The sequence below is a fragment of the Carettochelys insculpta genome, chromosome 11 (genome assembly GCF_033958435.1).
Source record: "Carettochelys insculpta isolate YL-2023 chromosome 11, ASM3395843v1, whole genome shotgun sequence".
NCBI lineage: Eukaryota > Metazoa > Chordata > Testudines > Carettochelyidae > Carettochelys > Carettochelys insculpta.
Window position 1 is genome coordinate 11,710,738 of NC_134147.1, and position 27,176 is coordinate 11,737,913.

Consider the following 27,176-nt stretch of genomic DNA (forward strand, 5'->3'; position numbering starts at 1 on the left):
AATAAGCCTATTTCTTTCAGTCTTCCCTCATAGCGCATGCTCTCTAGACCTTTAGTTATTCTTGTTAATCTTCTCTGGACCTTCTCCAATTTCTCCACATCGTTCTTGAGGTGTAGTGCTCAAAACTGGACACAATACTCCAATGGGGGCCTAATGAGCGCTGAGTAGAGCAGAAGAATGACTTCTTTATATCTTGCTTGCAACACTCCTGTTAATGCATCCCAGAATCATGTTTGCTTTTTTTGCAACAGCATCACACTGTTGGTTCATATTTAGCTTGTGGTCCACTATGACTGCTAAATCCCTTTCCTCAGTACTCCTTCCTAGATAGTCACTTCCCGTTCTATATGTATGAAGCTGATTGTTTTTTCCTAAGTGGAGCACTTTGCATTTGTCCTTATTAAATTTCACTCTGTTTACCTCAGACCATTTTTCCAGTTTGTCCAGATCATTTTGAATTATGATCCTATCCTTCAAAGCAGTTGTACCCCCCGCGACTAGTATCACCTGCAAACTTACTAAGCATACGCTCTATGCCAATATCTAAATCATTGATGAAGATATTGAATAGAACAGCCCCAAAACAGATCCCTGCAGAACCCCACTTGTTATTCCCTTCCAGCATGACTGCGAACTCTGAGAATGTTTCTCCAGCCAGTTGAGCACCCACCTTATAGTGGCCCCACCTGAGTTGTATTTGCTTGGTTTATTGATAAGAAGATCATGTGAGACCATGTCAAATGCTTTACTAAAGTCTAGGTATACCACATCCACTGCTTCTCCCTTATCCACAAGACTTGTTGTCCTATCAAAAAAAGCTATCAGATTGTTATGTCATGATTTGTTCTTTAGAAATCCATGCTGGCTGTTCCCTATCACCTTATTTTCTTCCAGATGTTTGCAGATGAATTCCTTAAGTCTTTCTGGCTTGAAGAAATTAGTCAGAAGTTCTTTGTTTGGTGCAATCCTGCTTTCACTGAGAGTAGCATCAGGGTGCATATATCTATCCAAGGCAGTTGATGTGAATCTAGAGTAAGAAACTGGGGAAACTGCTAAGGAGTTGGCTAAGTACTTCACCCTGGAAACCCTGCTGTTAGGAGGGTACTTCTCTGTATCAATTACTGTTATAGCATCTGTCCTCTCATCTGACGTTTAGGATTAAGGAGCATAAACATACTATCCATATTAGTTTACAGAAAGGCAGGCAGGTGGATCTGAGAAACCTGCACATTCTGCAGCCTTCACCAACAAAACTGTCTTGTCTCCTCTATATTGGAGAGTGGCACCCATGATATCCATTTTGTAACAACAGCCTTTTTGGCAGAATGACAGAGTAGTATTAGGTGGTTCAAAGTAAACCAAGTCAAACCAGTTCATGTTACGTAAAAGTTTAAAGTCTATACAGTTTAATGGGTCTCAAGTCCAAATGAAATATGCAAGCTGACTACTTTATTGTAGTTTCATGATGTTCATTCTAATTTTAATTGAGTGATCTTTTTATAACTCAATAAAAAGTATAGATAGCACACAATGTGCAAAATTCAGACTAGAACTCTAATTTCTGTAGATTTCAAAGGAGTTCAAATCAAGGAATTTGGGTCAGCACACAATAGGAAGAAGGCAAAGTGCAGCTTTTTATGTTGGAACTAAATGTTATCAATTTGTTTGGGATTTATACACATTAAGACTTTTGATTTGGGAACTGTTTATTAAAACTTAGGACAAAATGTGGAGACCTAGGAAGTATAATGGGGTACGAAAACTCATAAGTTGCTTCTTCGAGCTATGGCTGTAAGAATTTCAGGTAAAATTTTCACAGTGTCTTCAGTGAGACTTAATCACTTAGATATTTTTGAAAACTTTTCTCCTATAGTATTGATATCTATTGCATCTTTAATGTATAAAATTATATTTTAAATAGGTAGGATTTCTGGATACCAAAACTTGGCAGGACACTTAATAAATCAATTTAAAGCCTGAAAATGTTAGAAGATAACTCATGAAAATCAAATCCACCACAAGTCTGCTCTCAAGTAGATTGGCGTAAATCACTAGTAACTCCACAAAAGTCAATGGATTTACACTTTTGTAAAAATGGTGAAAGATGAGAATCTTGTTGCATGTTCATTTAATTTAGTCATGTCCATTTTTGTATGTACTTGACAGATTTCACATGATATAAATATTTTCTAAAATGTACCATTAAAAGCAGGATATGGGTTATTTAGCTATTCTTAATGATTTAAAGTAATAAATTATTTTATGTCTCTTGTATGTATCTGTGTGTAGACTATTCATTTAATAGTAACATGAATTATGTGGATATACTGATTCCCCACTGGATATAGAAGAAGCGGTTTTTAAAGTGTCTCTTTCTTTCTTTCTTTTTTTCCTTTCAGAGATTACAATGGTTGACACAGAAATGCCACTTTGGCCCATTAATTTTGGAATTAGTCCAGTGGATCTGTCTGCCATGGAAGATCACTCCCATTCATTTGACATAAAGCCCTTCACCACTGTTGATTTTTCCAGTATTTCTTCACCACATTATGAAGATATTTCTCTTGCAAGAACAGACCAGACAGATATTGATTACAAATATGATATCAGACTCCAGGAATGCCAAAGTATGCAGTTTCTTTTTACTTTTCAGGTTGTCCAAATTTGAATTGTGTAGTTCTCTGGGAAATCTGAAGCTCCCCAAATGTGTGTGTGTTCGCGCGTGCGTGCGTGCATGTGTGTGTGTGTGTGTGTGTGTGTGTGTGTGTGTGTTGAAAGAATTAATTTCCCATTTCCTGTTCTCCCTGGTATCCTTAGAGTAAAATGTCCCCAAAGCTTTATTAAAAAACAAACAAATTACATGTCCTATGACTTATGAATTGTCTGGTGTTTACAAGCCTATTATAGTAAAGACACCTATTGAATCCCAAGCTGGCTAACAGGGTCCTGGATTTGGAGCCTCAGTATAACTATATAGATATTGCTAATGCAGACGGCTGTTGGAGTTATGTGAGCATTCCCTTTGTATTGTTAGATGTAAACTTAGCTTCACGGTTATGAATAAAACCCCAAATGGAAGGGAGGTGATTTGTCTCTGTGAACATGGTTATCCTACTTCTCCTAAGTCTCTTAGGCCAATGGGACAGGCAAATTCTCGTTGACTTTCCTGAGAGAACTTTAGGATTCAGGCCCATGTAATACTCTAAAATGATATCGGGATGATGTAAATAGTAAACACACAAAATAAAGTGCAGTTGGCATGAGTCTGCTCCATTCAGGGAGTGCAAAAAGACTTGTTTGACTTTCATGGGAAACAACTGACATCTTTTATTGTACAATACAAGCAAGTAGTGGCTTACCCCACAGTGAGCAGAAGCTGACAGATAATAAATGTCTGTATGCAACATAGACATTCATTGCCACTTAAAGCACAAACAAAACCAAGCAGAGTGGAATCACAAAGACAAGGCTTCATGCAGAGATACAGCACCACAAAGATGACTGCTTAATGCATTAGAGTAGGATGTATACCATGATAATATGAAGAATATCACAACTTTGGAAAGTCTTAGGGAAGAAAGTAATTGTTCCTGCTTTCAGTTCAGAGCTAAATAACACACTTACCTTGATAAATGTGACCCTAATCCATACAGCACATAGTTTTTTGCCACTGAAAGGGAACTTTTTGTCTTATTGTTATAGTATCTTTATTGCTTTCTTGGTCTGTTTGCCTATACCTGGAATGTCATATTGCTATAATATAGCAAGATCAGTGGTTGCTTTTTGTGTCCACTGTTGTAGGTTGCTGAAGAGTTGTCATATTTGTTTGTATTTGCTGAACTTGTTTAGAATTATAAACAGAACTTTAATAATAAGTAATTTTCAGGAGGGGCAGATGTAACAGTAACCTACCTTTGAGGTTGAACTATGTTCCCCAATATAGTGTGAAGTTTTCCAAGAGTTGCAGTGGTGCTGAAAGACCAGCACAAATTAGCAGTTGGTTTTTAGATATTTTTAGGGATTCCAAACCCTGCCTCCCTGTACTATTGCTATTGTAAATTTGTAGCAAGTATCACACTCTATCTGCATAGTGAAGGTAGGAGGAAGATTCGTGGATGACTTCTGTATCAGGGAATAAACATGAAATTCTCACTATGGAGGCCAATGATATCCCCAACCTCAAATAATTCTACATTACCTATATGATGGCTGGATCAATAGGCCTCTGTCTGTACCAGACCCTGCCATTTTCAAGCTTGTTCAGACTCATTCACAATCAGCTAAACAGCTGTTTATGGCATACGGTCCTTTACAGAGCTAATACTTAAAGCTTTTATTTATTTTATTATTAAACAGGACAGAAAATTTTTGGGCTATTTACAGAATCACAGAATCATAGGGCTGGAAGGGACCTCAGGAGGTCATCTAGTCCAGCTCCCAGCTTCAAGCAGGATCAACCCCTACTAAGTCATCCCAGCCAGGACCTTGTCAAGCCAGGACTTAAAAACCTCAAAGGATGGAGAATCCACCACCTCTCTAGGCAACTCATTCCAATGCTTCACCATCTGCCTGGTGAAGAAGTTTTTCCTAATATCTAACCTACACCTTTCCCTCTTCAACTTCTGACCATTACTCCTTGTTCTGCCATCTGACACCACTGAGAACAATTTCTCACCCTCCTCTTTAGAGCTCCCCTTCAGGAAGTTGAAGGCTGCTATTAAATCACCTCTAAGTCTTCTCTTGTGTAAACTAAACAAGCCCAAATCCCTCAACCTATCCTCATAAGTCTTGTGCTCCAGCCCCTTAATCATTTTTGTTGCCCTTCACTGAACCTGCTCCAGCAAATCCACATCCTTTTTGTACTGGGGGGCCCAAAATTGGACACAGTATTCCAGATGTGGCCTCACCAGTGCCAAATAAAGAGGAATAACTACTTCTCTAGATCTGCTCGAAATGTTCCTCCTAATGCACCCCAGTATGCCATTAGCTTTCTTGGCTACAAGGGCACACTGTTTACTCATATCCAGCCTTTTATCCACCGTAACCCCTAGGTCCCTTTCCATCGTACTGCTGCTGAGCCAGTCGGTCCCCAGCCTGTAACAATGTTTGGGATTCTTCCACCCCAGGTGCAGGACTCTACACTTCTCGTTATTGAACTGCATCAGATTTCTTTTGGCCCAGTCCTCCAATTTATCCAGGTCCCTCTGGATTCTCTCTCTACCCTCCAATGTATCTACCTCTCGCCCTAGTTTTGTGTCATCTGCAAACTTGCTGAGGGTGCAACCCAGTCCCTCATCCAGGTCATTAATAAAGATGTTGAATAACACTGACCCCAGAACTGAGCCTTGCGGCACTCCGCTTGAAACAGACCGCCATCCAGATATTGAGCCATTGACCACTACCAGCTGGGCCCAACCATCAAGCCAGCTTTCTATCCATCTTATTGTCCAAGTATCCAATCCAATCCATTTACTGTGGTTGCTAGGTATAATGAAAGTATTGGTTGATATTTCTGGCATCTTATTATGTCTTTTTAAATGGATGATACATTAATCTTTTGACATCTCTTCCATATACAGGTGCAATCAAAATGGAGCCTCCTTCTCCACCTTATTTTTCAGAAAAAGTTCAGTTGTACAATAAGCCTCTTGAAGAGACATCCAATTCTCTCATGGCTATAGAATGCAGAGTATGTGGAGACAAAGCTTCTGGATTTCATTATGGCGTGCATGCCTGTGAAGGTTGTAAGGTGGGTTGTCCCACTAGTGTCTGCCTGAAATGTGAACCTTCTGTCATTTCCAGGTTCTCATTTCCAAGTGTACCAGGCTGATCACCTTAGATGTGCTGCTGTATGTTCCTAGAATAAGAATTCTGTTTCACTGATTTTAATAGAATTTTAATGGAGAGCCATGCTATATTAGATATGCTGAAGGTCCAGTGGCAAAGGAATTAACATATCAAAGGTTTCAAGTAGAACTGCTCAAACACTGAATGTGGATTCACTGTTCTTCTTCCATTTTTCCAGGAATGAAATTTTGTATTTTCTGTATTAATTAATGTAAGTTTGTGTAATGTCCTGTTTAGTGTTAACACAGCTATTTCTCTGCCCTGACTGATAGTACATAACTTTATTCCTCCACAATTTCTCCTGTCGTCATCACAAATGTCAGTTAGTTTGTGGATTAGCCATGAACTCTGCATGAATGCTCAAAAATGGGGAAGCCTTTTCCAAATGTTCTCTGAATTCAGTTTCTCAGTTAGTTCTCTTGTACATTTGATCTTTGCTGATCAGAGGGTTGGGGTGTGGTTTTTTTAAAGCAAGCCTGGTTCAGGTTTTAAAAATTATTTTATGACAGTTTTTTGTACAGTGCAAGGAGAAGCCAAAAAATGAATGGTGAAAAGAGGTGAGGAGGAGGAAAGGAGGAACACTGGTTAAATAATAGTTAAAACGCGGGATATGAAGCCAGTGCTCACCTTCTGTCATATGTGGTATCCTGGTTTAGAAATTAGGTGTCCTTAAAAATCATACTTTCTTTATGAATCCATACAAATATGCAAAACCATGTGGACCACAAAAGATATAGAAATACGGTCTTGAGATTCTGAAGAATCACTCAATGAATGTGAAATCTGCATTTGTTTAAAATGCAAAGTATAAAAATAATCTGTCAAACAAATTAACTCCATATATTACAAACAGTGTTTTATTAAAATTTGAAGGCTTTTAAATTCTAGTTTGCTTTTTGTTGTTTATGTTATTGGTTTTTTTTTTTCATTTTTCTCAGTTTAGCCAAAAAAAAGTGATTGGACAAAACCCTACAATCAATGTCCTTCATAAAATTGTTCTAATAGAAGCTAGAGGAAGCCCTTATCCTACTTATTTAGTCAGTCTCTAGTCAGTTTAACATGCAGGCTGTATTATTCTGATTTTCATTTTATACCCACTGTGCACAGTTGTAAATGGCTAAACAAAATTGAAGGGCATTGTTGAATCAGGCCCCATGACTTTAAAAATGACTTGACTCCCTTTCAAAGCATCTGCTGATGCCAACTATGTAGACAGTGCACAAGATCTACAGGATAAGTGACAGAGTGGTAGCCATCTTAGTCAGTATCCTAACAAAAAGAAAAAGGCAGTCATGTAGCACTTTCAAGACTGCCCCACAAAAGCTCATCACCTAATGAATTCTTTTGTTAGTTTTTAAAGTGTTACACGACCGCTTTTTTTGTTTTTGTTAGGATAAATGAATGCTACAAGGTTATATTCTCCTCGGTAACAGGGGCTTAGAGAGACAGAGCTCTTGTATTGAGCAAAAACTCAAAGGACTAAACTGTGAATCTGCAATAAATATAAACAAGTTAGCGCAGTGTTTACATCTGAGTGTGAGAAAAAACTAGCTATAACAAGGCAGGAACTGTAATAAACTTAGACATGCCTTATTAAAATAGGCTACATACAGCTGATCTGAGAATAGAACTCTAAACCATGAGATACAGTCAGCATCTTAAGTATCTGCAATTACCTGCAAACCTACACAATTCTAATCTAATTCAACAAGTACAATAATCTGTTAAGAAATACACTGCCTCTGGACTGTCTATAGTAACAATGTCATAGAATTTTTTAAAAGTCATGATGGTACATTCACTGGATATTATTTGCATTGTTCCAATAAGCTGAAAAGCTTCATCTATGGCTACATCTACATGAGAAGCCTCTGTCGACAGAAGTCATTGTTGGAAGGGATTTCCTGGCAAAACTTCTGTTGACAGACCGTGCCTACACAAAAAAACAGATTGAAAGAGCAGTCTTCTCTGTCAATAGAGAGGAACTGAATTGCCCATCTCTCTGTCTTGACAGAATGGCTGACCAGAAGCTCTGCAAACAGAGCTGCCTGATGAACTAGAAGCCCCGTCTGTTGACAAAAGGGTTCCAAAGCATCTACACAGCTATTTTGTCAACAGAACACTGTCAAGAGAGGTGTTACACCTGAACAGGGAGAGGTATAAATGTGCTGGCAGACGTGCTGGGTTTTGTTGACAAACCGCTGACAAAGCACATGTTGTGTGTAGAATGTCCGTGGTTTTTCTCGACAAATGTCCAATTTTGCCAGGAAAAGCCTCTCCTGCAGACATAGCCCTCGTATACAATTTAGAATGGATGTTAAAATTCAAGAAATTGTGTAAACCAAAGTCATTTCTTCTGCTTGGCTTTTAACTTCTATAAGGCTTCAAGCAATTAAAAAAAATATTGTGAACAGACAGGATTGTGAATTTCCATGATGACCAGCAGGACTACACTGCACGCTGTAGTAGTTATCCTGGGCTTCACACCAATTTTACAATTTTCAGGTGTTGGTATATTTTGAAGACCTGTACATTCAAAATAACAAGAGCAAACTGAATGTTTCAAATATGAATAGATCCTGGAAATAAATGTTACAAAAATAGTTTTGCAATAAAAACAGCCAAATAAATAGAATAAATGAAGGAAAATAATTTTGTAAGTAAACGGCCTCCAACAGTAAAAGATAACGAATCAGAGTTAGAAAAAATAACTAAACCACTTAGCCCATAACCTTATTATATGCTGAGATGGGAATGATTTGCCTGAGTTAGAAGAATGGGAAGGTGGAAAGATAATTCTAATGTAATGAATAGAAAACTGTGACTTCAGGGCTGAGTCTGCACTAGCATACCCCTTTCGAAAAGGGGATGCTAATGAGACACTTTGGGATATGCTAACAAGGCACTGAAATGAATATGCAGCACCTCATTAGCATAAAGGCAGCCTCAGCCCTTTGAAAGTGCTGCTTTCAATTGCGTGTGGCTCATTGTGAGCCGGTGCCCAGGTCCCAGCTAAGGGTCTGGTGGGGCAAAGCGGGTGATGCCACATCAGCAGCTACGCTAAGCAGCCAGGGCAGGCTGGGTTCTTTGGTTTGTGTTTAGTTCGGGTACAGCAGCAAGAGGAAAATTACACTTAGAGAGGCTTTAACAGTTACTTTTTATTTATACAAAGATAGAAACAATTTAACTAAGACAAATGATTAAAGTACAAGTTAGTACTCACAGTTTTTAAAAGGGGAAACAACACAATTTAACTTAAGCAAAGTTTTACACAAACTAGCTAGCTTAAACTAATACAATTAATGTGTACACAAGAAAGGCAAGTTGCAGGTGTGATTTTCACCCCTGCCTCTTAGACCTGGTGGAACCAGAGTCTTTCCCTCAATTCCTATAGGAAAGAAGTGTAATACAGGTGTAATTCTTACCCCTGCCTCCTAGATCCGGTGTGACCCAGAATCTTTCTCTCAATCCCTCGGGAAGAAGTAGATACGAACCAGGCGTCCCCAGTCTCGGGAGTTAATTCCAGACCTGGCCAGCAGGTGTAGGTGATTGAAACTCAAAGTCGGGGGGGTCTGCCAAGCCCCTTTATGCTCCTTTTGTCACGTATGCTTTTTCCTGGTCTCAAGTGGCCAATTGGGAGGAATATGTTTTGAACCCCAGGTTTCCCAAGGAAGGTGCAAGGCTCAATTCACACCTGTGAATTGTGGACAATTGGGCACCTTTGGAGGTGATGGGTGGGGGTTCCCCGTCCTTCCTGGGGAAGTGATCAAGGCATGTCAATTACTGAGATCAGCCAGAAGGGCGGCCATTAGCTAGCCCATTCACTGTCTGGTTTTTGTGTATAGTAGAGAGTCTGGGCGAGACAGCACACCTGCGTTCCCAGGACATCAAAGGCTACCTGTCTCCCCTGCTTGTTTCTCTCTCTGTCTCTCCCAGTGGGGGGGAGAGGAAGAAAAGGCCAAGTGGGGGGTTCATGTCTGGCTACATTCCACCCCCTTGACACGCCTTATTACGTCCCAGGAAGCAAGGTGGTGGTGATGCCAGCACCTCTTGCCCTTCTTGGAGGAAGCTAAAATCGCCCTATTGGCAGGGTCTGATTAGGTAATTTTGGATCAAGGGATTGATTAGGATCACTTGCCAATGCCATATACCGGATTTGTGCAGAGGAGACAGCTGTGTACACAAAACGCCTAACAATACATGGAAGTATACAGCAAGCAATTACACTGAGTAAAATGGTTAATACAGTATTTACAATAGAGTGAAGGAATGGAGTTAATGAAAGTCCTAAGTGTTGGGCTAGCCAATCTAGCCATGAGATTTTTCTGTCCTCAGTTACAGCATGTAGTACCTTAATAGCGCCCTTTATAGCGAGTACATCTTGTTCAATTTGTCCTGATTTATTTACATAAAAACAGCAAGACTGGTTAATTACTGCACATACTTCCCCGTGTTGGGCTAAAACTGCATCTAAGGCTATTTTGTTTTGTAGGGCATAACGGGCTACTGATTGTATTTGCTCATTAAGCAAGCCTAGGGCATCTGCAGTGCGGTTTAGAGCCTGCTCTATTTGCCCAGATACATTTACTAGTGCCTTTTCCAGCTCAGCTACTCCAAGCCAGGGCAGGAATGCACGGGTGAACTGGTGGAAACCGGTAGGGCGTTCTATAAGGGGGTTTGTGGTGAATCTTCTTGGCATTCGGTGCAAGAAACTTCCAAGGTTAGTGACACCTGGAGCCATAATGTGGGGGTGTACAGTAAGTCCCCCAGGGGCAGCGTGCCCTAGTGAGCAGCGCCCTATCCAGTTTAGTGGTAGATACTTGTAGGCTTGCTGCCCACAGATGAAAAACAGCCCTGGCTCTTTCTTTAGGATAGGGGAATAGGGTCCCTTATACCACCCTGTTCCAGCGGGTCCTTTCTTTGGAATATGGTGGGTAGCACAGTGACTGTCATTAGCAGTTGTGCAATGCAAGGCAAACAGCAGGTCCTGTAGGACTTGGTCTGCAGCAAAAAGGTCTGCTCTGGCGCACTGGTTTGAGAGTAGGGTATTACTGGTTACCAGTGTGGGGTTGTATATTTGTCCAGTGGTGGGAATTATGAATAGGGAATGATTGTACCAGGCTTCTCCCTCGGGGTATTGACTAAAGTTTAGGGGAATAACGGTGACATCCCTCTGCAATAATGTGCCAGCGTGGGAGATGTTATATCCCCAGCACCTTAAGGGTTTTTGGGGGGTTGTACTGGGATAGATATCCCAGATTTTTAATTTCTCATTAAAACTTACGATGTGGGTGCACTGCTGATCCCTTAACCACCCGAGGTGGGGTCCTGTGCCATTTTTATTCTCAAAGCAGATGGGGTACACTTCCCTGGAGGTTCCTGTTATATATTCCAAAGGCTGACCCCACAGTGTAGGTCTCCATTGTCCATGCCACCCCCAAGTTCCCTTCCCAGAGTCATATAAAAGGTTGTGATCGCTGGGGTTGCTGTCATCAAACCAGGCTGGTCCTCACTGGAAAAAGTCACTTTTGTTCCACCAGTCATTTAAGTTTAAAGGAACAAATTCAACTCCAAGTCCTGTGGAGGAATTTAGCAGGGTGCACATCCAGCAGTTTGTAGCACCGGCAGCTGAGGCAATGGTCTGGATGGTGTTTTTGAGCGGGTGCTCAGATGCAGCTGAGATCACAGTGATCAGGAGGAACATTGCAGCTAATTCGGTCGTCTTTCTGTTGTTTGCATTGGGATTGGCTCAGGCTGTTAAGTGAAGAGCCCTTAAGGTGTATTTGCAAGTCCTGTGTAGGTTGTTATCTTGTTAACTCCTTTCCTGAAAGAAAGCACAAAGTCAGCAGGTCTTGGATACAATCCAAGCCTCAGAAATGGTTAGTGGCAGCTTGTGGGGGTTTGCAATAATCCAAACTCCCTTTCCTTTGTAAGACTGGAGTATACAAGTGTGTGTGCCCAGGCTGGGGTGCTTAACTACCACAGTATCCCCAGGGGCATATTTGGAGCTTGCTAGTGGTGCTGCTGGAGTCAGAGAGGCTTTTCTTGTAGGGGAGAATCCCTTGCTAACTGGGCTACCCGTAGGGGTCTATCAGGAAGGAGACAGTAGTCTTATTATTTACTGTTACTAGGATCTGGGGGTCTTTGCTTTGATTCTCTCTCCCTGCCAGTTTGAGCTCATTTATAGAGAGAGAGATTTGTTCCCCTGCTAGTTAATTTCCCTGGTCAATTTCAACTAGCGGCTGCAACTCTTGTAATTGCTGCAGCAGCTGCGTGTAAGGGGTATCGGAGCTGGGGGGTGCACTGGGAGTAATCGCCTCCCTCCCTTGCTTAGCCCCTTTTAAGGCAGCCAGGAGCTTTAGCTTCCTGGTAGGCATTCTGTGCAGCAAATCTTGGGGGTATCCTAGATCTAAACACTGTTTCCACAGTTTAGTTCTTAATTCCTTTTCCTCTGGGGTTATCTCATGCCTAGGCTTAAAGCCTTCTTGCTGCCTTTTATCATTTCCCTTTAAATTTCGCATCTTAACTTTGGCCTGTGGTGCCTCAGTTTCCCCAAACTCTCGGAGGTCTCTTAGCATAAGTTCAAATAGCTCCTGATAGGAATAGTTATGCTCCTGAGCATGATTTCTGGTGGCTAACATTATTGCCCTATGAGGTCCAGGAGCCCCTTTAAGCACTGGTCTCAAATCCTCGGTTTTTACCCCCTGTTCCCATGGGCTCTTCTCCTCATCCCCATTCTCTGGACTAACTCGGTTGAGCAGAGCTGTTATGGACACAGTCTGCAGGGCTCCTTTAAGTTCATCCCCATTTGTCCACGGGGTGACAGTGGGTTCACCTCTATCAATGCGGTGGATTCCCCTAGCCCATCTACAGGCAAAGGTCCAAATAGACTTTGGACCCTCCTTATTCCTGGGGGTAAGGAATACTCCTGCACCCAGATTTACCCTGCCACATTCCCGGGAGGACAGCTGTGTATGGCCTGCTCCTGTATCCCATATTCTGCCTAGCCATTCTATCACTCCTTCCCCAGGCTTTTTGGCAAACTCATCTTGGATCTTTCTCAATTCTGCAGGCTCATAGCTGCGGGTAGTGATTCGGGTGAGTCGTGGCTCTGCCCTTTTGCTAGACTCATCCTCTCCCTGCTCAGTGAGACCTTTTTGGTAGGTGATGATGGGTTTCATGTGGATGGGGGGTTTTCCTAACTCAGGGGAGGAATAGGTGGAATATACCTCATCATCAGAGGAATCCCAGATGTCCCCATCCCAATCCTCTGGATCTAGCCAGAGAGCAGCCTCAACTTTAACTTGGTTAATTGTTTTGGGCTTGCTCTCTAATCTCGCCCTCCGCTCCATTCCTTCCTTCTTTATTAATGGAGTGAGGCGCTGTTCTAATTGGTGCAAATTATTACTTAGCAGGCGCTGTCGGGTGTCTAGGTTCTGGCAGCGCTGCTCTAACTCATCTCTTTCCCTTTTTACTCTTTCTAATTCTGCTTCCAGATTAGCGTGGCTGTTACGTGCTGCTTGTAGGGCACTTTTAAATAGCCAGATACAAGCTCCTTTTCCCTTTTTCTGCTTTATTCTACAAGCAGTTCTCCAACTACAGAACTGCAACCACAATTCCTCAGGATTTTCCCATTCCCTTTCTAACATTTCTTTATCCCATTTTGGGTCAGCCCAACCTTCCTGGGCAAAGCTCTTTTCTACCTTGCTGAAATCAGTGACTGGCTTCATGCTGCTGTATTGGAACTAAGAGCACAAACCCTGCTCGCTGTGCCAATTCTGTGAGCCGATGCCCAGGTGCCAGCTAAGGGTCTGGTGGGGCAAAGGGGGTGATGCCACACCAGCAGCTACGCTAAGCAGCCAGGGCAGGCTGGGTTCTTTGGTTTGTGTTTAGTTCGGATACAGCAGCAAGAGGAAAATTACACTTAGAGAGGCTTTAACAGTTACTTTTTATTTATACAAAGATAGAAACAATTTAACTAAGACAAATGATTAAAGTACAAGTTAGTACTCGCAGTTTTTAAAAGGGGAAACAACACAATTTAACTTAAGCAAAGTTTTACACAAACTAGCTAGCTTAAACTAATACAATTAATGTGTACACAAGAAAGGCAAGTTGCAGGTGTGATTTTCACCCCTGCCTCTTAGACCTGGTGGAACCAGAGTCTTTCCCTCAATTCCTATAGGAAAGAAGTATAATACAGGTGTAATTCTTACCCCTGCCTCTTAGATCCGGTGTGACCCAGAATCTTTCTCTCAATCCCTCGGGAAGAAGTAGATACGAACCAGGCGTCCCCAGTCTCGGGAGTTAATTCCAGACCTGGCCAGCAGGTGTAGGTGATTGAAACTCAAAGTCGGGGGGGTCTGCCAAGCCCCTTTATACTCCTTTTGTCACGTACGCTTTTTCCTGGTCTCAAGTGGCCAATTGGGAGGAATATGTTTTGAACCCCAGGTTTCCCAAGGAAGGTGCAAGGCTCAATTCACACCTGTGAATTGTGGACAATTGGGCACCTTTGGAGGTGATGGGTGGGGGTTCCCCGTCCTTCCTGGGGAAGTGATCAAGGCATGTCAATTACTGAGATCAGCCAGAAGGGCGGCCATTAGCTAGCCCATTCACTGTCTGGTTTTTGTGTATAGTAGAGAGTCTGGGCAAGACAGCACACCTGCGTTCCCAGGACATCAAAGGCTACCTGTCTCCCCTGCTTGTTTCTCTCTCTGTCTCTCCCAGTGGGGGGGAGAGGAAGAAAAGGCCAAGTGGGGGGTTCATGTCTGGCTACACTCATCCACATGGGGTCCTTTTCGAAAGGATCCTGCACACTTCAAAATCCCCTTATTCCTATAAACAAATAGGAATAAGGGGGTTTCAAAGTGTGCAGGGTTCTTTCGAAAAGGACCCATGTAGACAACCCGTGCGCTATCAAAGTGGCACTTTCGAAGTGCTGTGGCTGCCATTATGCTAATGAGGCTCTGCATATTCATTTAAGTACCTTATTAGCATATACCAAAGTGTCTTATTAGCATCCCCCTTTCAAAAGAGGTGCTAGTGTAGACCCAGCCCAGATGAGGCATAAGCAGCTAGGGCTTATGAGGTCCTGTTTTTCATGAAAGAACTGCTGAAATAAAGGCAGAAAATGTATGATGCAGAGGTAAAATGCCTTTTTTCATAGAATATTTTGCAATATTTTTCATGAGGTCCCAGCGGCAGCTCTTTAAACTGGAGAGTGTGCAACCCATCCAAACATACTTTTACTTTTAAATTCCTGGTTTCAGTGAGTGAATTAGATGTGATATGATCCATAAATTTTTTCTTATATCTGGTAATGAGTTCTGATATTTTGAAAATATACAGAACCAGACTTAAAATGAGACGGTTCTAACTCATATTTTAAAACAAAGATACATACAGTATATTCAGTGTAGTAGAATCTGCCTTTCAAATGAGGCAGAAGCACTAGAAAATAGTTTAGACTGATCCTTTTCTGAGCCTTTGTTTTTATTGCAGGGTTTCTTTCGTAGAACGATCAGGTTAAAGCTAATCTATGACAGATGTGATCTGAATTGTCGCATTCACAAGAAAAGCAGAAATAAATGTCAGTACTGCAGATTTCAGAAATGCCTGGCAGTTGGCATGTCACATAATGGTAAGTACATGAATTGTCAACACATATTGAAAAATGTGAAATTTGATCGGAAATGACCAGTTAGATAATTGTGTATTATTTGTGCTGCTAGAGGCCCCAGTCACATTGGCTACATCTACACTAGTGAGTTTTTTCGAAAAAGATGGCGGGGGCTCTTTTGAAAAATCCCGTCCAGCCTCTACACACACAATGCGTTCTTTCAGTATTAAATCAGAAGAATGGGGCACTTTTTCCGGTGTCCTTCTTCTGCTCCCGGATGAGAAAAAGCGCTTTTTTCTGAAAGATTTTTACAGAAAAAAAGTGTGTAGATGCCACAGGCACCTTTTTCATGGAAGAGCAGTTCTCCATGGTGTCAGATTTTTCAATCCATTGTGTTTGCTGGCCCATTATTTTGAAAGAGTGGCTGCTCTCTATCGAAAGTGGATTGATTTTTCAATCTGCTTTTTTGTGTATGGTTGTGACCTTTCAGAATAAGTTTTTTCAAAAGAAGTTTTCAAAGTTAAACTTTCCAAAGAACTTCTTTCTAAGGACCGCTTTTGTGTAGACATAGCCATTGTGATAGGTACTGTACAAACAGAGTTATGAACCCCAGAGCTACAAAATGACCAATCAACCACACACCTCATCTGGAACCAGAGGTAAGCAATCCAGCAATAGCGCGCGTGTGCACACACACACACACAAAGGCAAATACAATATGCTGTTGTGCTAAAGATAAATTGCTAAAAAGACAAAAGAAAAGTTTAATAAAAGATTCGACAAGGTAAGGAAACTTTTAGTTTGTTTCAGTTAAATTAAGATGGTTAAAAGCAGCATATCTCTGCTGCATAGTAAAGTTACAAAGCACTTTGGAGTCAGTGTTCAATTGTCAACTTTTGACAGAACAATTATAAAGTTTTGTTCAAAGTTATGAACATTTCAGCGTTATGAACAACCTTCATTTCCAATGTGTTCATATTGCTGAGGGTTTACTGTATTACAAAAAGATGGACCCTTCCCTGAACAACTTACAATACAATAGACCTTCGACTTGCATGGGAATTACGTTCCTGGGAAACCAGGTGTAATTCAAAATTCATGCCAGTCGAGTGGGGCAGGAAGAGAAGGGGAAGAGATCTGGCAAAGTGCTTTGCTCCACCAGCTCAGCCCCAGGGTGCCACCGCTGGGTTGGACAGGGGATCCCCCTGTTAAGGGGAATCCCCCTGTTAAAGGGCTGGTAAGCCCCCCTGTGAAGGGAGAAGAGAGCTAGCAGAGCACTTCACTCTGCCAGCTCAGCAGCCTGTTAACAGGGGGATTCCCTTAACAGGGAGATCCGCTCCCCTCTCCTCCCTACCCCTCCCCTCCCCTCCCAGCAGTGGCACTCTTTCCCCTTCACAGGGGATCCCCTCCCCCACTGGCAGTGCCTCTCTGGGGCTGGAGCTTCCGCTGGGGTCCCCCTATAATTGCAGTGACACGAGATATGTGCAGCCTGAATGTGTGTATTTCAGGAGTCTACTGTATAATTACAGGAGTACAAACAATAGGATTAACAGTAGGGGAGATCTGCAATGATCAGTAATAGATAACTATTTTTCTATCCTCCATCATTTGTAGCCTTAACATATTAATAAAGCATTTTTTCATTCTTGTGTACTTATCACTATTTTAAATGTTTCTTTCTTTGCTTCACTAATTACTTCCAGTCTAAATTTACCTTAAAGCCTTTTTCATTTAGCATTAAATCCAAATGAAGATTAATCTTAATTCTAGAAAACTTGTTCTATGGAGTGTGTAACTTTTAAAAAAGCTGTGTCTATAACAACAACAATAATAATTTCAAGTTGCTAAACAGAGCACCTGTCTGGTTTTGATAGCATTAATGGTAATAAAGTCTCCTCACATCAAGATATTAAGGCTACATCTACACTACAGCAACCTTTCAAAAGAAGATCTTCCAGAATAGATCTTATGGAAGCTCTTCTTTCAAAAGAGTGCATCCACACACAAAAAAACAGATCAAAAGAGTGATCTGCTATTTTGAAAGAGAGCATCCACACAGCACCTGTTCTTTTAAAAGAATGGGCCATTGATCGAAAAATCAGGTGCCATGAGGACTTCTCTTTTGAAAAAAAAAAAGTGCCCACAGAGCATCTACACGTTTTCTTTTGAAATAAGCTTATGAAAGAAGGTGCTGTTCCTGAAATGGGAGTGGAAGAGAGCTTTTGAAAGGAGCACCACGTTCTTTTGATTTAATTTCAAAAGAACGTTTTTTGTGTGTTGATGCTCTTCTGGATATTTAGAAAGAGCCCCTTCTTTTGAATAATATTTCAAAAGAACTTGCTAGTGTAGATGAGGCCTAAATATGCATAATTATATGCCAACTGGTCACAGTACTGCCCAGTCCCAATCTTCCTGTTTCTTGCTGATATGTGGAGAACTGGTAGTGTTGTGTGGAAGGAGCATGGACTTTCTTTGCACATCTGTTCTAGAGTTGACCTCCTACCCTCTATCACGGTGTTTCCCAAATGATGGTCTGTAGAACACTGGTGTTCTGCACAAGGGCTATGTCTACACTAGCCCTTTCCTTTTGGAAAGGAGCATGTTAATGAGCAAGTTGGGAAAATGGGAAAATGCTAATGAGGCACTACCATGACTATGCGGAGCCTCATTCGCATAATGGCTGTTGTGTGTGATTTGAAAGCACTGCTTTTGAATTGCGTGCCTCCAGGGTAAATGGGGCCTTTTGAATGGACCCCCTAGACTTCAAAAGCCCCTTCTTCCTATTTGGTTTTCGAATCAAGTGCGTCTGCCATTATGCTAATGAGACACAGCATATTGATCAGCACCTCATTAGCATATTCCCAACTCACTCATTAACATGCCCCTTCTGAAAGGAGGGAGCTAGTGTAGATGTGGACAAAGTGAATAGGTGCTCCGTGAAAAAAATGCAGTGCAAGCAATATTTTTCTTTCTAAAATATTAAATAAGAAATTGTGTATATCAAAAATGCTAAGGTATTTGATGATTATTTAGATTGTAGGTATATTAATATGTTAAACACATTCCTAATAGTAGTTATTATCCGACTTGTGCCAAAACAGAGACACAAAAATATTCTTCCCATTAAAAAAAAACTGTCAGATGTTACTTATTTTTATTTTCCAGTTTTTTAAATTACTTTACTTTAACCCTTGTACTCCACGTGGAGCATAGGTCATCTATAATTCTCCTCCACTTCACTATGTCTTGGGACAAAACTTCTAGCTGGCTCCAGGAGTACCCCAGTTGTTGTCCTTCAGTCTCAGTAGTCCTTCTCCACATTGTCCGATTCTTCCTCTTCTGCTTTTTCCTTGCGTGTTCCATGTGAGATCTTGATGGACTGTGCTGGATGATGGTTTTCTGAGAGTGTGGCCTCACCATCCCTACTTTCTTCTGTTGATTTCAATGTCAATTGGTTCTTGGCCTGCTCTGTTCCAAAGCTTCTCATTTGTTTTTCCATATTTTCCATTTAATATTTTCCAGTAGTTTTCTGTAAAAATAACGAATTTATAAAACAATAAAATTTAAAAATATTTTTCCATACCTGATTTATTTTCTGTTTCTTTTTCATAAAAATATTTTTTAAGTTTTAAAGAAGGACACTCCATTTTTGAACAATATTGTCCTTTCTCTTTTTGTACAAAAGTATGACACTAACCATTTTTCTTTCAGCTTCTATGTTAATGTTTTGGGTTTGTACTGTTTAATTTTTATACTTAATTATAGGGTTGCTAACTGTCCTCATATCAGAAATACATTAATTGTTCATTCAGATGATTTTTCTCTTATTTTCTGTTCTTTTTAAAATAAAAGACATTTAAAAAAACTAACTGTTATAAATCAACTTTTGAGCATTAAGTGTGGCAATATTTCAGTATGAAACCTCTTCCCTCCCCCTCCCACAATGAGCATGTATGTGTTCTGTCAACATATTCCAAACCCAAAAGTGTGCCATGGCCAAATTAGTTTGGGAAACACTGCTGCAGCAGTACTGCTGTGGATCCTGAGGTTTGAGAGCTTTCTCTGGCTACTTTAACACCCACAGGCAAATTTAACTGCAAATGTGTGTCCCAAACGGCATTCCTTTTTGTATACCCTCTGGACTTAGGCAATAAGGAAATGTGCAGTTTTACAGTTGAATCCTTTATAATATGTAAGCAAATACATTTAAAATCCTAGTATTGTACAAAACTATTCTGTTGCACAGGAAGATTAAGAAGGTCCATGTGAACTATAAAGTCAATTTCGGAATTCCTGTGAAAATACTTATTTGAGACTCTTTGAAGAGAGAGAGAGTCATATGAAGAATCTGCACTCTCTTTTCTTGGCAAAGTGAAGTAAAAACAGGAATTAAATGTCATAACACAGAGACTTATGTAATTCTAAGAGTAAAGTATTGCAAACATGACTGGGAAAATGATTTCTCTGTGGTTTTTTAGGACTTTCATTATTCTCAGTATAAAAAAATTAGTGTACAGTTCCCAGGAGGAAAGTTTAACTGTGGTTTTTTAAGTTAATACAGTGAATTCAGTGAATACATTGGTCTGGGAAATGTTTTCCTAATGGAAAATATGGTTTTCAAGTATTTGAGATATAACAGTAACTCTTAAAAATAAAACTCACTTCGAAAATACTTCTGTGGGTATTTTTTTGGTAATTTTACCAAGTTCGGGGAAGGTCAATGTCATTATTTTCAAGAAGTGTGCCAAATAGTCTTGTAAATGAAGGATATAGCTTCCACTGATGTCAGTGTGAGCTTTGTGCATGTCCAATGGGAGAATTTTGCCAACAGGGAAATTTTTTCAGGTGCTGGGATCTTCTTAAGTGATGTCTTTCACTATTTTAAAATACAAGATTAAATCTGTGTCTTTAAAGGCAAAGCCTCATGCAGTGAGGACATGCAGAAATGCAAAACTCTACGAGAAGCTAGCACACACTGAGCCAAATTCTGATCTTCTTTGTAACAGGGTATACTGGAGTAACTCCACTGAAGTCAATGCCATTGAATTTCTCTACGTTTTATAACCATGATCACAGTGTGACTCACTGGCCGTGTCTACACTGACAAAAAACTTCCAAATGGCCATGCATATTCAGCACCTCATTAGCATGTCATTGGCTGCGGCTCTTTGAAATTGCCGCATTTTGCTCCCATGCGGCTTGTCCAGACAGGAGTCCTTTTTGAAAGGACACTGCCAACTTCAAAATCACCTTATTCCTATGAGCTCATAGGCAGAAGGGGATTTTGAAGTTGGTGGGGTCCTTTCGAAAAGGACCCCTCATCAGAACGAGCCGCGTGGGAGTGAAATGCAGCAATTTTGAAGAGCCGCAGCTGGCACCATGCTAATAAGGTGCTGAACAAGGTTCCAAGACATTAAGATATTTAGCATTAATATGTTATAGCAAAGTATATAAATAGCTCACTTTCAGGAGGGGGATCCTAACAATATTTTGCCACTTGTATACATACCACTTGAATGGTGGTTAAAAAAGTGTTCTCATGCTTTGGATGTTGTTTTTCTTTCCTTCTTGATCCATAATCACTAGACTCTACTGAATCCACAGTTGTTCATCTTATCTTGCTATGTATCTCTCATCAGAGGATCCCCCTGCTAAAGGGCCAATAAGCTGATGGAGCAAAGTGCTCTTATCAGGGTTCTTGTAATTTCAAGCAGAAACTTGTTTAAATTTTACACAAAGTCAGCTCCAGTAGAGAGAAAAAGAGTACATATTGCAATTTCTTCTGTAAAGCATTATTTGGTAACAGGGAAGGATGAGTACTGTAAGTTTGTCTAGAGAAGCAGAGAATAAAATATAATTTATCTTGATGTGGCATCTTGCTCTGATGACTATTGATACTATATCACTTATATTAATGTAATAGTTCAGACTACAGATTGTAAAATGAGACTGTTTTGTAACAAAACTTTCTAACTGTACTTTAAAACAACAAGGAATCTGTTGGCATCTTAAAGACTAAAAGATGTGTTAGGGCATAAGCTTTTGTGAGACACAACTCACTCCCTCAGATGTCGAAAAAGAAAGAAAAGAAAAAAGGAGTGACAAGTCCATCAGGCAAATTGGTCAGTCGCTATGCAAAAGAAAAATGAACACAAATCAGTCATTAAGAATGACAACATGTAAAAACCAATGGGGAGTACTTTAACCTCCCTGGACACACAATTTCTGATTTGCAAGTTGCCATTCTCTGGCAAAAAAAAAAAAATGTTCAAAAACAGACTGTAACAAGAAACTAGCTCCACCATGAAGCCTCTAGGGGTTCCTTGCCAGTCCCAAGACTGGATAAAAGAGGAAGCATTGGTCAGATGAGTGTCAATGCGCTGATTATAAAACAGCAATATGGATTAACTCTGAAGTCCAAGAACTTAATAGATATGATTTTGATAAGAAGATGATGGGTCACATCAGGACAGCAGTACCAAACTTTCCAAGGAGCAACTATGGACTTGGACCAGAGTCTAGTGATTGCGAACATCAAGATGAAACTCAACAGAAAATATGAGACACCAAGAAACAGAGGCATGGCAAGGCTAGGCAAGGAAGAAATAGGGAAAGCATACAGAGCAGTGTTCGAAGAGAAGATCAGGAATGCAGAAGCTTAGATAAGAATCAAAGGGATAGCCATGGTAACAGAAGAGACAATTGAGCAGATGGTTCCAGAAGAAGAGAAGATCAATAAGAAGCGCTGAAGTTGGTTCAAGAGAAGAGAGCTTTGAAGATTAGTAGTGATGTTTTTGAGAGGGCGTAACAACAATATAGGGTGAAATGCAACAAGGTAAGGAAAGTGGCCAGAATGGATAAGGCAAAATGTTTAGAGGAGCAGTGTGAAAATATAGAGAGGTATTATGGCGAGTGTAAGACCAGGAAGGTGAAGATCAGGAATGTTAATAGGAAGTGGCAGTCAAAGCAGACCATGATCAAAGACAAGAACAACAAGGTGCTCCTGAACAAAGAGAACACTGTACATACTGCACTGATCTGTACAAAGCAGTTGTACTCAAGTGTCTCAGAGAGACTCATCGAAGAACTGAAAGAGATATCACCACTGAGCATCGAGAGCAAGACAGATATTTTGAAGGAGGAAATAGAAAGAGCAGTGAAATGACTAAAGAACAGTAAGAGCCCTGGAAATGATAAGATCATGGGAGAGATGATAAAATACAGTGGAGAAAGTATGATTCAGAATAAACTGACTGTATAATATAGCATGGAAAGAATGGAAGGCACCTAAGGAATGGACAAGATCCATGCTATTGACAATACACAAGAAAGGAAGCTCACTGGAGTGCAACTACAGAATGATTGTCCTAAGGAGTCATCTAGGCAAGGTGCTGATGATGATACTGACAAAAAGACTGAGATTGCAGATAAAAGAATATCTAGCGGATGTGCAAGCAGGGTTCAGGAAAGATAGAGGTACCATACATCAGATATTGGCACTAAGATTGATAGTGGAGAAAGCTCAATGAAAGAAAAAGAATGTCTACAATTGCTTTGTTGATTTTCAGAAGGCATTTGGCAGTGACCTGGGTGGTGTTTGAAGTCATACCAAGTGGATAGCAGACTGATATGGTTATTGAAGGATATCAACGACAATGCAGAGGCAGCAGTGAAAATGTACGGAGAGTTGGGAAGTTGGTTTAGAATGAGTAGAGGTACAAGATAAGGAGATCCGATATCAATAAGTATCTTCATCAAGTACCTAGAGAGAGTGATGGACAAGATCAAGCAAGAAGTAGATGGGATATTGGTGCACAGGATGAGAATAAGCAACTTGCAGTTCGTGGATGATATTGCTATCATTGAGGAAGATGAAGAGAAACTAGTGATAATGGGGCAGGTACTAAATGGAGGAGGGAAGTGGTACAGACCAATGATGAACATTGATAAAATGAAGACAATGGTATTTAGAGATAAGGAAATAAGCAGGAAGATCAGTGTAGATGGGATTGAACTAGAGAACATAGAGAAGTTCATGTATCTGGGGAGCAACCTAACATATGATCTAGACTGTAAGAAGGAAATAGCGGCAAGAACAGCAAAAAGAAGAGTGAGATTAAACATGATGGATAAGATCTGGAAAAACAAAGCAATTAGCTTAGAAATGAAGCTGAGTGTCTTGAAAATGTGTATTCAGCAGCATGTCATATGGATGTGAGACATGGGTGATAACAAAAGATTAGAAGAGAAGGATATTGGCATTCAAGAGGAACTGTTCTAGAAAAATCCTTGGAATTGGATAGATGCAGAGGGTCACCAATGAGGAATTATATAGGAAGATACAGCCAAAAGAGAACCTACTGCAGAAGGTTATACGACCTAAGCTACAGCTATTTGGGGATATTTGCAGAATGAATGATGAGTTTAAAATCAAGACCCTCACGTTTAGCATAAGGACTTCTTGAATAGGAGAAACAGACTCCACAGAGATGGTATAGTAGATTGGTGCAGAGCTAGTCTACAAAAACTAAGCCACTCCACACTCCAGAGGGAAAGATGGAAGGAAATAGTGAGGGAGGCATCAAACACCAATGGGCACTGAGCCCATGGTGGTTGATGGTGATGATGATGAACAAGAGCACTGTGGGCGGCAAGCGGGGGGCGGCAGCTGGCAGGGAGGGGAGTTTGCCTCTGGGAGTTCGCCGAGGGAGGAGCCCCGTGTTTGTCCTTTTCAGATATGGTGTTCCACCTGTGCCCTGCAAGGCAGCACTATCAAGAAAAGCAGTCTCTGAAGAGAAGAGCCTGAAGAGTGATGGGGGAAGGTGGACCTGGAGGCACTGAGAGCAGCTGGGGGGAGAGGGGCCAGTGCAGTGAGGAGGGCGGACATGGGAGCAGATGCAGTAGTGGGTTGGGGAGGGTCCTATGGTGATGGTAGATGGGGGTGGGGGGCGAAAGGTGGGGAGGAGGGTCCCAGGGATATGAGATCGTTGCTCCACAGGGAGCTATGGTGACTCATTGTGACAGGGAGGTATGAAGTAGTGGGATCCTTAACCACATTCTCCACACCCCACTGCCTTGTGGGTTATCCTGGGAAGGAGCAAGGCTAAGGGAGTAAACCCTGACAGAAATTCTGGAGTGGAGTCTGAAGGCGGTTTGGTGTCAACTTCTGGAACTGTCTCGACAACTCCTGCAGCTGAGCTGATACCAGACGTGGAGGTTATCCTCTCCTTTGGACTATATCAGTAAAGCCGAGAGGGGGACACTGGTGTCTGGGCAGCCCAGAGTCTCCATAATAAGTGCCCAGGCTCGCGCCCAGAGAGGTACTCCGGCATCGCTGAACAGCGTTGCATCAACACGGGAGGCAACAGATACCGGTTATAAGCTCTTGCTCGATTGGCATAGAGAACGAGTGTCAGGGGTTGCCTTCAACGGTGGGAGAGATCCTCGCATCTCACTGGACAGTCACCACCCACCTCAAGCTGGGCAGCCCCCAGCCAATAGGGTACTGTCCCGCCACAGTTCACCTGCCTCGTTGGGTGCGTGAGGCTTAAGGTTCCTGAACCTGACAAGTGACTGAAATTTGGGCACCAGGCAAACCAATAAGAAAATCAACAAGAAATTAGAAACATTAACAATTTAAGCTTGCTTGCTGGAATGTGCGGACCATGCTGACCAGCGTGACTGAAGATCTTCAGGCCATCAGTGACACCCGAAAGACCGCTGTCATCAACGAGGAACTGAAGAGGCTCCGAGTTGATATCGCTGCACTGCAAGAGACGCGACTCGCAGATTCGGGATCTCTAAAGGAAAAGGACTACACCTTTTTCTGGCAGGGTAAAGCCCAGGAAGAACCCAGAGAACATGGTGTTGGTTTTGCTGTCAGAAACACCCTTCTACAAATGGTGGAATTAGTCATGGGTGGATCAGAAAGACTTCGGATCACACTTCAAACTTGCGCCGGTCCCATCCACCTGATCAGGGCTTATGCTCCAACCCTGTACGCCACACCAGAAGTAGAAGACAAGTTCTATGACGTGCTTAGTGCTGCTATAGCGCAAATACCTGCTCATGAACAACTGTACATCTTGGGTGACTTCAATGCAAGAGTTGGAGCTGATTGGGCCTCATGGCCTTCCTGCTTAGGACACTTCGGTGTGGGAAAAATGAATGACAATGGACAGCGTCTCCTTGAATTGTGCATGTACCACAATCTGTGCATCACAAACACATTCTTCCAAACGAAGCCACAGCACAGTGTGTCATGGAGACACCCACGCTCGAAGCACTGGCATCAACTAGACGTGGTCATCACTAGGCATAATAACCTCAAAAACGTCCTTCTGACATGCAGCTATCATAGTGCTGACTGTGATACAGATCACTTGCTCGTCTGCTCCCAGCTCAAGCTGAGACCCAAGAAGCTGTACCGCTCTAAACCTGCTGGAAGGCCCCGCATTGACACCAGAAAGACGGCAAACTCGGAGAAAGCTGAAAAGTTCAGAGAGACCCTCCAGGAAAATCTGCACAGTGGCCCTAGGGGCGCTGATGTGACATCCAAATGGCAACATCTGAGGGATACAGTTTACAACACGGCCTTGTCGGTGTTTGGAAGAAGAGCTAGAAACATGAACGACTGGTTCAAAGCTAACTCCGATGAGATGATTACAGTCATTGAAAAGAAGTGCGCTGCACTCCTGGAGTACAAACACTCACCGAGCCAGAGTACCCAGCAAGCACTTAGAGCGGCCAGAAGAACAGTACAGCAGACAGCCAGGCACTGTGCCAACAACCACTGGCTCCAGCTATGCAGCAGCATCCAGACCTGTGCTGACTTTGGTAATCTGAGGAATGTACGAGGGTATGAAGAAGGCATTAGGACCCACCCAGAACAAGACGGCACCTCTGAAATCCAAATCTGGTGAAGTCATCGCTGACAAAGCCAAACGGATGGAGCACTGGGTTGAGCAGTACTCCGAGCTGTACTCACGCGAGAACGTTGTGGTTGACGCAGCCCTTGATGCCATCGAGCTGCTACCTGTAATGGACAAACTGGATCAGGAACCGACTGTGGATGAACTGAAGAGAGCCATCGATAGCATTACAGCAGGAAAGGCCCCTGACCAGGATGGTATACCACCAGAGGTAATCAAGTGTGCCGCGGACACACTCCTGGAACCCCTACATGAGCTACTGTGCCTGTGCTGGAAAGAGGGTGAGGTTCCACAGGATATGCACGACGCTAACATTGTATAAGAACAAAGGAGACAGAAGCGACTGTAACAACTACCGTGGAATCTCCCTCCTAAGCGTCACTGGTAAACTGTTCGCTCGCGTCATCCTTGGCAGACTCCAGAAGATTGCTGAGAGGGTGTACCCCAAATCGCAGTGTGGATTCTGCTCAGAGAGGTCTACCGTTGACATGATCTTCTCTGTAAGGCAGCTGCAGGAGAAATGCAGGGAGCAGAGGAAGCCACTCTACATAGCCTTCATTGACCTGACCAAGGCCTTTGATTTGGTCAGCAGGGATGGTCTGTTCAAACTGCTCCACAAGATAGGCTGTGCTCCAGGGTTACTCAAGATGATCCAGTCATTCCACGAAGACATGAGAGGAACCATCCAATATGACAGCGCTTTATCGGATGCTTTCAGAATTGGGAGCGGCGTCAAACAAGGATGCGTGCTTGCTCCGACATTGTTCGGGATCTTCTTC

General features: G+C 41.9%; 1 protein-coding gene across 4 annotated transcripts in view; it reads left to right on the forward strand.

Annotated features, from left to right (window-relative positions):
- Positions 1–27,176, forward strand: part of PPARG (peroxisome proliferator activated receptor gamma) — a 145,813-nt gene that overhangs the window by 64,398 nt on the left and 54,239 nt on the right. For all 4 annotated transcript variants that reach the window (XM_075005553.1, XM_075005551.1, XM_075005555.1 and 1 more), the window contains exons 2-4: positions 2,400–2,627; positions 5,580–5,749; positions 15,349–15,487. In XM_075005553.1, coding sequence (XP_074861654.1) covers positions 2,408–2,627; positions 5,580–5,749; positions 15,349–15,487 — 529 coding nt within the window. In that variant the 5' untranslated portion in view covers positions 2,400–2,407. The remainder of the gene's footprint in view (positions 1–2,399; positions 2,628–5,579; positions 5,750–15,348; positions 15,488–27,176) is intronic.